Source organism: Carex rostrata, chromosome 29 (assembly GCF_964058835.1).
Source record: "Carex rostrata chromosome 29, lpCarRost1.2, whole genome shotgun sequence".
NCBI lineage: Eukaryota > Viridiplantae > Streptophyta > Magnoliopsida > Poales > Cyperaceae > Carex > Carex rostrata.
The window spans coordinates 3608082-3623471 of NC_135946.1; the positions used below are offsets into that span (position 1 = coordinate 3608082).

The 15390-nt window shown below is 31.5% G+C and overlaps 1 protein-coding gene across 1 annotated transcript; it reads left to right on the plus strand.

Moving 5' to 3' along the window:
- Nucleotides 1–2383: 2383 nt before the first annotated feature.
- Nucleotides 2384–9918, plus strand: LOC144546517 (wall-associated receptor kinase 3-like). Its single transcript, XM_078295064.1, has 3 exons — nucleotides 2384–3347; nucleotides 3577–3732; nucleotides 8551–9918. Exons 1-3 carry the CDS (start codon nucleotides 2426–2428, stop codon nucleotides 9663–9665), a joined length of 2193 nt encoding a protein of 730 aa, XP_078151190.1. The 5' UTR covers nucleotides 2384–2425; the 3' UTR covers nucleotides 9666–9918.
- Nucleotides 9919–15390: the final 5472 nt, after the last annotated feature.

Sequence of the window (15390 nt, forward strand, 5' to 3'; positions counted from 1 at the left end):
CAAATTAAGGATATTTTAATTGCAAGTAAATCTAGCTAGCAAGTTTTAACATGTACTACTTTTCTCTTTTTCATAAAAAATATTACTTTCCTTTAATAATTAGAACCAACAACAACTAATTAATGCGCGTCAAAGTTCTACTTTCTAAAGGCCATAATTTATTTGGATGAAGATGCCCTTTAATAAAGTAACACTAATGGAGTTCATCTTTATTCGAGATGTTGTTTTGATTCCGTTTAAACTGTAAGCAATAATCTAAATCACAATATTCTTAACTACCTTTTCTATTATCGAAACACAATAACTTTCTGAAGACCCACAAAACTCAATTAAAAACATCACAATACTAAATATATTTATTCTACCTAGATTTATTAAACATATAACTCACACTAACTTATTAATGACAATAAAACTCCAAACCTACAAGTTCTCTTGAAACGCATGTTTGATCACGACTCTTGTTATTCACACCTTTAGTGATTAAACCTTCACAAATATGATGGTTGAAAACAAAATGAAAAGTAGAGTGAAAATGAAGAGACAAGGCAGAAGGAAAGAAGGTGTGCACAGCGAGGGGGCAATTGGTACAACAAATTAATTTTTAGCATACTTGATTGAAAAAGCGAGAACAAAGACTACACAGTTTGAAACAATAAATTTATGTTCGAAGATTAGTGATAACCATACAATTTGAATACTAAACAGTGCAAGTTAATTACAAATGTTGGTGACAAACGGTGTACCATTATGTACTATCATGCACTGTTCAATATTATAAAATTGTGAACAAAAGTTGGTGACTTCCATATGTACACGGTTTGTTACTAATGGACAGTGTGGTATGTATGAGCTTTTTCACGCAAGCACCTCTTATTACACTGTTAATGTGCAATTTTTTCTTGACCGTGTATGATATATTGTGTATGGTCACGTTTTCTGTACTAGTGTTCCAAGCTTAGTTATGACAAGTACATATTTTTTGGCATCATATGTTTTTCATTTTAATTAGGAACTCTATGATTTCCAGTAGGGCCCACAAATGACTCAGCTTACACTAGTATACGAATCCAGAATTTTGTCTTGCAGTGTTGAGATAGTCAAGAGATGCGCGCAAACGAAATTTCCAGGATAACCTAAGGCATTAAATTAAGTTGACATTATTTGTGGGTAATGAGATTCATTTCATTTGGACAGATACAGCAGATGATTCAATTTTTTTTTTTTTTTGACCTCTTTATTGATAGTATGGTAATTAGTATAAAGTTACCTGACCTGAGGTCAATGGTGTATATCTATCTCAAGTTGGTGAATCAAACTTTTATTTTTCTTAAATATTAAAAAAAATTGTGAACATTGTGTTGGGGTTAAATCTAGAAATGCAGAATACCTGTACACCCCGTACTAACTACAAGAAATACGCAATAGACTCAATAAACCGTATACCAAGTATAACTAAGAAATTAGAGACAAATGTAACTTTGAATACAACTAAACACCAACAATAGAGGAAAAATGTTACCGCGAGATAGATCGAGTCCAACAAGCATAAAAGAGAAAACAAACACAAAGATAAGATGGTTTGGTCGAGCCTACTCCACTGGGAGGAACACGATCCACAAACTTCACTATTAAACAAGAAATTACAAGAGATACAGGTACGAGTAGAACTACAAAATTTTAATAGAGGAGGCTGAAAATTAAAATGCATAAATGTAGCAAGTGGGATTTGAACCCATGCCTCTCATCTACAGCTCTAATCACTAGACTACAAATAAACATTTGGTTATTATTGAAAGAGGTTGGACTATATAGAAAGTTCTAAAAAAAATAAAATTTAATTAAATTTCAATAAATATAACTAAAATTTTAAAATCATAGGTGACTTAACCACCTTTTCAATACAATAAGATCTGCTCCTAAATATATACAAGAGTGTTCCAATTGTTAACACAAAAATCACTATATCTCACAATCTCTCTTCCTTTCTTTCTCTCTTTCTCACTTTCTATCTTGCACAAGGACCAGCCACCACTAATCAGCTTAGGTCAAAAGAGATATAAAGATAAGAGTGAGGGAAGTTGGACGGGGCTGATTGGGCCTAAAAAACCCAGCACATTGATGAAAAGTGTGGTGCGATTATTATTACAAACTAGTAACATTAAAAGTAGTTTGGAATAATTAAAACGAATAAAAAGCAATATTGACTCGTCATTTTGATAATCTTGGTCAGTCCATTATTAAGCGCGTCATTTTGAAGAGGTCATTTCGGAAAGCGTGGTCCACTAAATAATTGACTCATTAATTTATTCAATTATCAACGTGCAAACATATTCTTTATAAATAGCGTCGAAATGCTGTAATGTGACATCGATCCATTAATATAAACTAGATAAAATATTAATTAGTAGATTTCTCGTTTATTATGGCGGTGGCAATGATACTAACCCAATTTCTTCTCCTCCTCCACTTCAAAACTGCTGAATCTGCGAAGAGCACCATTGCTCTGCCCGGTTGCCCAGAGAGCTGCGGTGGAATTCCCATCCCTTACCCTTTCGGCATTGGCCGAAATTGCTCCCTGTCTCAAGAATTCAATGTCACTTGCCGACTATCTCATTATTATAACACTACTATAATTCCTGTTCTTTCGGATATAAATGAGCTGGATTTCGGCATTCTGAATATAAGCCTGTCCTTGGGCCAGGCACGTGTAAGCTCCCCCACAGCATCTCGCCAGTGCTATAACAGAACGGAAAAGAATGAGCATTGGTGGACGTACCTAATGAACAATGGTGACACATCATTCCGGATCAACTCTGAGAAGAACAAATTTACAGTCATTGGGTGTAATACGCTTGCCTATCTCCGTCTTGACGATACTACTAATTACTCAGTAGGGTGCCTTTCTTCGTGTGATAGCCTAGATACCCTGAATAAATATGGATCCTGCTCTGGAATTGGTTGTTGCCAGACAGCTATTCCCAAAGAAACAAACAGTTTTTATATCCATTTTGATGATAGATACAACAACTCGGATGTGTATGATTTCAATCCTTGCAGCTATGCTACGGTGGTGGAGGAGACGGAGTTCAAGTTCCGCACCACTTACGTCACCACGAAAGTGCTGGGTAATTTTACCTCTAGTGGCTATTATATTGCTAAAACTTGGCCTATGGTGTTGGACTGGGCCATAAGAAACACGACATGCGACACTGCCCTGAAAAATAAATTCACCTATGCATGCAGAAGCGATCACAGTATTTGTTTGACTATCAGTGGCCGTGGTTATCTCTGCAACTGCTCCAATGGTTATGAAGGCAATCCTTACCTTGATGGAGGCTGCCAAGGTCACTCTCTCTCTCTCTCTCTCTCTCTCTCTCATACAGATGCACGCACAATCTCACTCTCTCGTGCTTGTGCTTTCTTTATCTTTTATTTTTATTTTTACTTTTTTATAATCCCTGAGTTGGCACCCTCAACGATTGCCTATCATATTAAAAAACATAGATTATTCATAAATATGGTACAGTAATATGTAGGCATCTAAGATAATGTGGCATATATTATCTCTTGCAGACATCAACGAATGTGTCAACCCAAATGCATGCTCCAAGCCAGGAAAATGTCACAATTTTGAAGGAGCATATCGCTGCTCTTGTCCTATCGGTTGGCGTAGTAATCATAAAAAATCTGGTCCGGGAGAATGCGATCTCAACGTGGCACTAGTTACAGGTTTGTTATTACCTTTTCAAGATAACTTCCATGAATTTTTGAATGTTGTTACAAATATAGAAATAGATCGAGCCGAGATTTTTATTAATACCCTCAAAAATGAAAAAAGTTATCAAATCTGCTATGACCGCTCAAACGTGGGATGATCAACTTTTTTCACCAAACCGCCCTGCATTTGGGCAGTCACCTTCTTTTTTTTTCTATCAAACTGACCAGCAGCGGGGCAGTCAGCTACAGTATTTTTTTTTTAGAGACCTTAATAATTTCTATAAATAAAAATGATAAATAAAAAATATTCAATTTGATAGCAAACATTCAGTTTGAACAATTCTATAATTTATGATCTTAACAATTTTGAAAATCTTTAAAAATAAAATTTTAATTTAAAATCGGATGTTATAGAAGACCAATATTATCCATATATCATGTCTATAAAAAAAGAAGTAATGAGATTTTGTATACGCTTCACTATATGTCAAATGATTTGGGATCTTAGTGATTTAAAACTAATATTTTTCTTATTTTACAATTCATCTTTTCTTCAGTAATTTTTTTGGAGACAGACCGAAATTTTAACAAAATTATAATGAATAAAGACAGTTGGATATGAAACCAATCTATCTGTGATAAAGTTAGTTTCTTTTTTAACATAATAACTCATTTTCATCTCTTTTTTAGCATAAGATGAATACTAAAGTTTTCAAATCACTTTGCATAATAAATATTGAGTTTTGAATAAAAGACAATATTTTTGGTTATGCTAGATGTGATTCCAATCCTTTTTATCTATGTATATACACACACACATATATACATACACACACACACATTATTTTACTTTAAAAAAGTAAAGAATTGTTCAAAATGAATGTTTGCTATAAAATTGAACATTTCTCATTTCTCATTTTTTTGATAAAAATATTAAGATCTCAAAAAAAAAAAAATTATTGTAGCTGACCACCTAGCCGGTGGCCGGTTTGGTCAAAAAAAAGTTGACAACCCCACTTTTGGGTGATCAAGACATTTTAAAAATTATTAAAAATGCAAGAGAAGATTTGATAAAAAAAAATTCAATTTTTAGAGTATTAATAAAAATCTCGGGAAATAGAGAGAGCAAGGATTGCTTGTCCATCTTTTTTATTTTTTAGGGTATTAGTAAAAATCTAGGGAAATAGAGAGATCAAGGATTGTTTTTCAAGATAAATACAAAATGCAACTCGCTGAAACTAAAACCGTCCCACTAACTCAAATTTAGTCGTGCCTATACAATTTTCTTAAAAAGTTTACTCACCCAAATCTAATTAACCCCTACCTCAATTCTACAAGCTCAACAAATGACTTTATCGGGAGTCGGGACCTATTAATTGTGATTGACATATTAATTAATTGTTTTGTTGAATCCAAATGGGACAATTCGCTGCAATTCCCAATTCACCGAGTCATTTCTCTTTATGCAAATTGCCGTTATCCGTTGACCCAACAAATTGCTGTCAAATCATAGCATGTTAACTCGATCCATAATGTACATCCATTTATTTTTAAGAACTTTTTTATTGGGGTACTGTGTACAAAATACTGAGTAAGATAAATATAGGGGTACTATCATATATCTATATCATATTTAATAAAGTGGATATGGATAATATTTTTTCGTTAATAGTAAAGTTAAGTGTATGAGTAAGGGTACAAATAAGAACTATTTTGTATCCTTATAATGTGTAATATTATGTAGGATAAATATAATGTACTACATGACAATTTTTTTAGTAGGTATAATTATACAGTGACAAACTAATTAACTGTCCCCCCAACTCAATCATCGAAACATTTTGGAACTCTCTATTCAGCGTTCTGTCTAATCCTTTAAAACTTTGTCTAATCTTTTAGTGTACTAATAGGAAACTTTCAAATCTAAATAAAAAATGGATTGATTTCTTTCGCCCACCTTTTTTTCTACAATTATTCTCATCTATTTTTCTCCATGACCAGTGATAAATTTTGTGAATCTAAAACAACGAACATCTTCAACTCGATTTTATTTCTCAAATGAGATCCATGATGAAGTATTTTTTATTTATATTTATGTCGTTGTTTTATTTTTTGACAGTAAAAGCTCGTAAGCACTTTAAATTTTGTTTCTCAAGCCTTTAAACCTCTGTTTACGAACCTTTAAAGTACTCGTGTCAAGTCTTTAAACCTTACATGTAACTTATCAAAACTTTTTGACAATAAAATTCTGTAGACACTTCAAATTTTTTTCTCTCAAGACTTTATATCTCTATCTATAACTCTTTAAAATATTTTCGTCAAACTTTTAAACTTGACATGTAAGTTATCAACTTTTTTTTTTACAGTAAAAATTCGTAGGCATTTTTAATTTTGTTTGTCAAGTCTTTAAGTCTACGTCTACTATCCTTTATAGTATTTTTGTCAAAACTTTAAACCTTACATGTAAGTATATAACTAATCAAAAAAAATTTAATAAAAGTCCGTAGGCACTTTAAATTTTGTTTCTCAAGGCTTTAAACATTTGTCTACAACTTTTTAAAGTAATCATGTCAAGTTTTTAAATCTTACATGTAATTTATCAAAGTACAATCTTTATACATAGAATATGAAGCCTTTAAAATTATGCATGCAATCCTTTAAATCTAGGATATCAAGTTTTTATGTGTAGCGTATCTCCAAGAAAAAAAGAGTGACACTAATACAACTCAAAAATAGTTTGTCATGAATCTCATTTGGAAGAGAAAATTAAGTAAAAAATGTTATACTTTTAGATTCGCAAAATTCATGAAAGATTGTCAGGAAATTAAATGAGAATGATTGGAGTCTTTCTTTTTTGGTATAACAAAATAGTTAGAAGTTGAAGTAGTTGGGGGATCGCTCAGGGTTGAAGGCTTGGGGGACAAAACATTTTCTCAATTATGTAATTCGTGCTATTATGACTAGATTGATTATACAACTCAGATTGATAACTACTGCTCTCTAGTCTCTACCCTAGCTGTTATATAAGTGAGCTGTTAGAACTTAGTATTACAATTTGTAGCTCCTTTAAAGAGCCGCTGTAATAGTATTTTATATTTTTTTTTGAATTATTGTTATAATTAAAATATAGTAATTTTCAATGATAATTGCGAAAATTTACTTGCCAATATTTTGTTTTGATATTTACTGTTTTGTTATTCGACAAAAAGATCTAATTAACTATTATTCGACAATAAACTTCTATTATTACAAAAAGATCTAATTAACTATTATTCGACAATATTTTGTTTTGATATTTACTGTTTTGTTATTTATAAAAATATTGCGGATGTAAATATGTTTTTTGGTATACATAACTAGACATGTCTGCTCTGATGAATATTTCATACGAAAAATATAATGTTTATATTTGATTTATAATAAAAGAACATTAATTATCAAAATTTAAACTGTTAGAAAATTATATTTTTATTATTATATAATAATAACGACTATAATGTTAATTTATAGCACTGTCGATTGAAAAGTACCATACAATACTAGAATCTATTTTATATTTTATTAAGGTGGATATGATAACTTAACAGTGTGGGTGTTCAGGGTAATAATTCTCTTCAAGATAACCATTGTCTTAGGGATAACTCTCTTCATATATACACTTACCTCCAACATTAGTCATTTCTTTATCCATGATTTTAAAACAAATTCTAGTGGTACTAATTTAGAATAACAATTTAATACATTCTAACTATTCAAATATGAAAATTAATTTGAGCCGCTATCATTTCTTCGGCTGCCTTCTGTAGACTCCATGCACGTACATACTAGTTATGTTAAATTTCATATTTCCGTTGATTTCGTACTTCCGTTAATTCTTTAATGTTATATCGGTCAAATTTTGTTGATTTCATATTTTCGCTGATTTCATATTTTGTTGATTTCAATTTTCCAAACAAAATTATATCACAAACGTGAGGAAAATTTGTCAACATCCTAATATATAACTTTTTTGTTTACAAAATTATATCACAAACATTCAAAACTATACCACATATCAACAAAAAAAATATTTGAATTTTAGTCTAGTATTGATTCTCCATCGTGTTACAAACATTTGATAAAGTCCCTGCCAAGGAAAAAACCAGCAGTCATTAAACTTCCACTATTTAATATTATAATTAACATCCAGGTATGTGAAAGTTTTAACTTCTTTCGATTGACAGTCGACATATGCCTACTTAAAAATATTGAATAAATGCAACACAAATGACGTCTAAAACAATGTAGGAGAGAGAGAAACAACAATGTGACATTCCACTCAATAATTCGTTTTACATGAAAAATCTGACAGACATAATATTACGTTAGAAACTTGTAAGAAAATGACAACAGTACCTGAGATCGTACCAACAATTCTTTTTGTTAAAAAATAGAAATAATGCAATATTTGAATCTAAACCACATAGTACTAAGTGTTGCTCAATTGTTCTCCCAAAAAATGATTGATTAGCAAGTACATCAAGGTGGTTTGATGTTGGATCTGTGCGCATCTGCACATGCTCCTGCAACCCACGGCCAAGGCAAAATTCAAAAAAGATAAAAAGAGCGAGGGAGAGGGAGATTGATCAAGGTCTAGGAGCATATCCAAATGTTTAAAAACAGAAGTTCCATAACATGTCCCCTTTAATTGAAAGCTAAAAGATAAAACATATATACCACTAGGTATGACATTGACCAGAAATGAAGTTATCATATACAAGTATTAACTAGGAGCAATAATTATAAATATTCCTACAGAAGATTAAAGCAAGTTTGAACTAACTAATGTAGGAACTGCTGCCGGTATTGCTGCTTTATTATTTCTTGGAGTTGCCATATATGTGCTGCTGGAGAGAAGAAAACTTTCAAAAGTAAAAGAGATATACTTTCAACAACATGGGGGATGGATTCTGTTGGAGAAGATTAAATTAAACCAAGGGTTTGGTTTTACTATCTTCACAAAGCAACAGGTAGAACAAGCAACAAACAATTTTGCCAGTGCAAATATTCTTGGCTATGGAGGCCATGGCACTGTCTACAGAGGAACTCTAAAAGATCAAACAGTTGCCATTAAAAAGTGTAAGATAGTCGATGAGAGAAAGAAGAAAGAATTCGGTAAAGAGATGCTAATTGTCTCTCAAATTAACCACAAGAACATTGTTAAAATCCTAGGCTGTTGTCTAGAGGTCGAGATTCCTATGCTAGTATATGAGTTCATCCCAAATGGTACCCTATATCATTATATCAATTACAAAAAACAAGGATCACACATTTCCCTCGAAACCCGTCTAAGGATTGCACATGAATCAGCAGAAGCACTTTCTTACTTGCACACTTTAGCATCTCCTCCAATTATCCATGGAGATGTGAAGTCTGCAAATATTCTCTTGGACCAAAATTACACGGCAAAGCTGTCAGATTTTGGAGCCTCAATACTTGTTCCAACAGATGAAGCACAATTTGTCACACTTGTGCAAGGAACACATGGGTACCTAGATCCAGAATACATGCAATCTGGCCAACTGACAGACAAGAGCGATGTGTACAGCTTTGGTGTAGTTCTGCTGGAGATTCTAACCAGCAAGCCCGTAATTGATTTTAATGCACCGGAAGAAAAAAGGAATCTTTCGTCTCGCTTCCTCTCTTCTATGGAAGAGAACAAAATGCAAGAGCTTCTAGATGATGAAATTAAGAATGAAGATGATCATATGCAATTAATCAAGGCAGTTGCTGAACTGGCTAAGGAATGTCTAAGTATGAAGAGGGAAGACCGACCTATGATGAAAGATGTAGCTGAAGAACTTCTTCGAGTCAGCAAGCTCAAGCAGCATCCTTGGGGCCAAGAGTACAATCCTGAAGAAACAGAGACTTTGCTCAGTGAACGATCCCAACCTGACAGAGATTGAGGATACAAGCAATTATTTCAAAATTGATAAGGAAGCGGAGCAGAGCATTTCCATCAGTCATTAATTACCATTCATTTCTTCAAGTGTTATTTATGTCGGTTATATATTTTATTTTCTCAGTAATTTCTCATTATGTATTCATTTTGGTTTCTTGTATTGTATTGTATTATGTTGTTCCGAATGCTTTCTGCAGTATTGTATTGTATTGTATTGTATTGTATTGTATTGTATTGTATTGTATTGTATTGTATTGTATTGTATTGTATTATGTTGTAATTTATGATTTTTCTTTGTGCTTCAGTTTGTATAATTATGTCAGCTTCCTTCTAATGTATAATCGTATTGGGTACCAAGATATGTAACTGGAAATAAAATTAATCCTAATAAGACTACTACTACGCTAATATAATATTATGATGTAATGTGCTTGTTTGTGACCCCTGCACATGATTATCCTTGAACAAGAAATATCAGATTTCAAGATATTACAGTGGACTAGTAGTGTCATTAATCTTCTTAGGTGAATTATTGAAAGGGATGAATATAAAGGAGTCGAAGGGTTCGCTTTCTAGGAGTAAAAAATGGAATACCATATTACTATAGTAATTACTACTATATGTTATGTGCTCAGCAAGCAACCAAATTCCGTCAAGTACTATGGTTATTAGATGTAATTAAATGAAACATGTTATCTTTTGTCTTTCCATAAACCTCTAAGCCAATCTATTTCATTTACTGTCAAATAAAATTAAAAGTTTACAATATAGAGAATAAAAAAAATAAAGGTATTGCGTAGCTGAGAGCTTATACTACTACATATCTAGTAAGGGATTTGTGGGGAAAAGGGGAGAAATAAATTTTTAAGTAGCTTGTAATGATTTTTTTGTATTGATATAGTACTGGGCTATACAGCATTTTCATTCGAAAAAAAATGAGGACCACAACTAGAAATTTTGACAAATCAAAATCTATGCCATCTGATAAACTTTGGTATTAGTCAATGCTTGTTGTAAAGAACTTGTCCCTATTATCCAAATAACTGTTTCCTCATATTTTGTTCTATTTGATTTCAGAAAATGTCATGCTTGTAAGTTATTTTGTTTTTAATCATCCTCAAATGAGGATTTAAACTGTGCTGCAATACAAAACCTACTAGAATATTTGTTGAGAATACACTCGACAGCTAAGAGATTTGGAAATCAAACAAGATATACTAAGATCCATATCTAGTCGAAAAAGGAAAGAAGATGTCAAGAAAGAAAGATGGATATGCACATCTAATAAGATAAAGAATGGAGACATTCATTTGAGCTTGCACTTGAGAACAATATTTGTTATATTAATTCTACCCACTGTCACGAAATTATCAGATTTCATTCCTAGTATTCCTTTGTTTCCTTAACAGCGCTTTTTACCATTTACAATTTTATGTGACAGCTCAATCTTTCCAATGTAATAATTCTGCCTATATATATGGCAATTCATCCCGAGATAAAATACAAAAATACAATATCAAACACCAAAATTACATCTTCATGTTATATCTGATTTGAATACCACTTTTATGGTATCAGAGCAACACCATGGCCGCCGCCCAAACATCACCTCTGACCAACACATCTGTACCACCTCTCCCCGCTGCTGCAGAACCTATCATTCCTCTCAATTACCCCATTGCTACTAAATTAAACCACTCCAATTTTCTTACTTGAAAATCACAAATACTACCCATTGTACACGGCTTTAATCTTACCCGATTCTTAGAACAACCACCACCTGAAAGACCTATTAATGCAACCACTGGTCAATTCATTGATGACCCAGTGTATTCAGCCTGGAAATGTCAGGATCAGCTCCTGAGGTAACCGAATCGGGTAACCGCAACTACATAACTAGCATTTCACCTTTCTCATGACTTTGCATCCTCTGAGGTAACCGAAACTTTTAGTTTAGATCAGACCGTCCGATCAGAATACGGACCAATCCAGTCTAAGGTGGAAGTGTCGACCAAGCAAACTGTACGACCCGAATCTAAACTCAAATTTATGTTACCTCATGTAATATGAATTTCTTTCTTAGTGGGTTACTATGGTGCTCAAAACTGTCCATGAACAAAATCCTGAAATAGAACATTGCTCAAACTACCCCTTTCTAAAGTTGTAGAGGATAAGCGATACATTGGTGATTGGACTGCTGTGATGGAAACCTTTATGTATACTGTCTAACTTTTGAGTTTGGTTTAAATAAGCCCAATGAAGCCCATTTGGATCCGTAGGCCTGTCATGCTTGAACAAGATGAGGCAGAACAAAACATTTCTAATTTAGTATTCTCCCTTGTTCTTCTTCTATTTCTCCCTATTTGAAGTGTCTCACTGACTATATTAGCTAGGATCCATACATCATTTTTCGTTTAATCATTAATTAACTTATTTTTAATTGTAATTTAATTTATAATATTAGTTGTTATATAAAAGAAGTTCATTAGAACAAAATTTTTTTTAGTATAACAAAGTTCATTATACAATATTTTTTAATTTTATTTTATTTCGTAAAAAAACTAAAAATCATAAATTATCAAATAGTTAATTTATTTTTATTTATCTTTTTGATGAGTGGATAAATAACAAGTTTACTAGCGAAAGCATCGTTATAAAGTAATAATTCATAAATATTGTTATGTTATTGCTTATTCATTTTATTTAATATTATTAATAATTATTAATAGCAATATGTGTATTGATATCAACTATTTTAGAAGAAAATCAATTAGAAGGGATGGACGAGTCTAGAAAAGGTTGTTTTAATTTTATTTTTTTGGTTTCTTACAATTCCAGTTTTTAATATGAGATTATTTCTCCTGATATATATTATGGGACTCAACATTATTTTTCAATATTAAACATATAAAACATTTCTTTTATGTTAGGATGTCAGGTAACAAAAAACATAGTTATGTCGTTTAGGAGACATAAACCATTTAAATCTCTCTTGATTAGCTGCAAAAACATCATTCTTACTCTACTTGACATGTGATGAATTAGTTTACTCCAAAATCTAGTTGAGATAAGATATGCTACTCAATTAGGATAATAATATTTTACATAATTTATGTTAATATAAATGAGTTAATCGTAATTATTGTAGAATATGCACTCAAGATTTATACCAATATTGAAAAAAAAATAAGGAGAATGAAGAGTAACCAATTAGCATTAACTTATGCTAAGATCTTATATATTGAACATTACTAAGAGGTGATTAGTCATAATTTCATATAAATAGTGTGAAGAGGTAAAATTGGATGTCGTTATATATATACATATAGATAGCATGTCTACAATGTGATTATTATGCATGTTAAATAAGTTATGCAAATAGATTTATTTAGCCTACATTATTTAATCTTCCCTCTCCAATTTAATTTTTCATACATCTTCACATTATATGTATTTATAGCATTGTTATTTTGCTTGTTTGAAATTAAGAAGGGTAAATAATACAGCCCCTTGATCCGCGGTACATATTGCTATTTCTTTATCATCGACAATTGAAATCCAAATAGGTGCACAATTCACTTAAAACAGCCGACATAAAAGAGGGGTTCAACTGGAGTTTGGGCTAAATAAGTAGGCCCACTGAAGCCCATTAGAAGCCCTAGACCTTTCATGCAAACATTATTTGAAACTTCTGTGTTTTAATATCTCGTTGACTAGATTAGCTTAGACTCATTCCATATTTTCGGTTCTAATCATTACCCTGATTGACCATGATCAGGTTTTTTTTTTCTTTTATCATGTATACGTAGCTGATATATATAACATGTGGAGGTTGCGTGACATTGCAAGCCAGCTATCGCTTAGTTAAGTTAATCTCATATATATATCTCTATTCTATTATTAAGCATGTTGGGTGTCAAATCCGTCAACGACTACGATTGAAAGATGAAACTTAGGATTTGATCTCAGCCCTCTAATTACATAATTTGTCTTATTTTGATTAAATTCATCTATTTTATGTTTAGAAGTCTAAATTTAGTTAAAAACATACTTACCACATGTGCTGTTACACGATACGTTATAATTAAAATTGAACAAACTCTGAAATTTAGTGATATATTTATTTGTTTCCTTATTTCTTTGCTTCCATATTTCTTCTCTTCAATTAAGAAGACTCCACCTTCCATTTTTTTTATTTCTTTGTTTCCTTACTTCTTCTTCGTTTCTATACGGATCACAATGGAAATCATTTTTTTTATTTCCTTATTTCTCTTTCTTTGTTTTTATTCATATTATTGTGGGCAATTTAGAGTATATGTCCAATATAGAATATATCAATGTGTATGTGTGTGTATTTTAAATTGAAAACAAAGAAGAAGAATAATATAAATTGGAAACAAAGACGAATATAAATTGGAACGTGTGTGAATATATATTTTTCTTATAATTATAATATGTGTGTGTGTGTGTGTGTGTGTGTGTGTGTGTGTATTTTATACATACACACGATAACACTTTTTATTTATGTTTTTCGATATCATATTATATGTCGATATTGAATTGTTGTACGATATTAATTTGATATTAGATTCGAATCGAGCTATTATTTGATATCATTAGTACTTAAAAATAAAGAATCATCACATCATTAAATTATTATCAGAGATTACGATTAAATTTAATTAAAAATACATAATCATATAAATTTTCTATTAACATGTGTCTTAATTTTTGAATAATTATTATTTTTATTGATATATTTTTTTTCTTATAATATGTCCCATTGCAACGCACGGGTATAATACTAGTTTAGAAATATGCATCTTGGATCGTGTCCATACTATTCCAATCTTATCACCTTTTTATTAGATATATCTCTAGAGATAAAGCATTGCCAAGTCATGATCTCTACAGATTGTGGGATTAATTAGTGTTTCAATTTTGTTTTTTAATAATTTGCAAGAAGGAATTTGTTGTTATCATGATCAAATTAATAAGATATATATTTTTCAAGTCAAACATGGTGTTATATATCTTATGTCCGTTGCCCACCCATGCATAACTCAAACTTTATAAAGAGGTCAACAAAGATCAATTTGTACTTGGCTTTAGTACATGCAGGAGCACATGTATAAACAGCAGATGCAGATTAAAATCAGAAAAGCAAATTAATTCAATGTATGTTTAACTTTAGTACTTAGCATATATTCTGATCGAATCTAACAATTTTTGTTACATTTTATTTTAAAAGACCTTTCAAAAGAAACAAAAATATACAAATTACACCATCAGCACCTACTAATTAATTAATTACGGATATTTTACCCGCAACACGTCTCATTCTCATCTCCAAATCTAGTCATAATGATAACTATTTATGTTTCATTCTTATCTACCTAGTTTGACCAATGGTGTTTCTATATCATGCATTAATTGCTGATAAACCAAATAAATACGGTCCGTTCAATGACATGTTTCTCAACTCTGCATTCCAAAGCCTTGTCAACCAAGTTAACCTTAATTCACACAATATATGATTTCATTTCAGGATAAATATGTTTGTCAATTTTCACTACAACAAAGTAGATACTTTTTACGACGAAAAAAACGATTTTACGACGGTCGTCCGTCGCAAAAAGAAAAAACTGAACAATGAGAGTAATCCGTCGCAAAAAGTCATTTTTTTATCCTCGCGAAAAGTGTCTCATTCTTGTTGTATCTGTCAACAA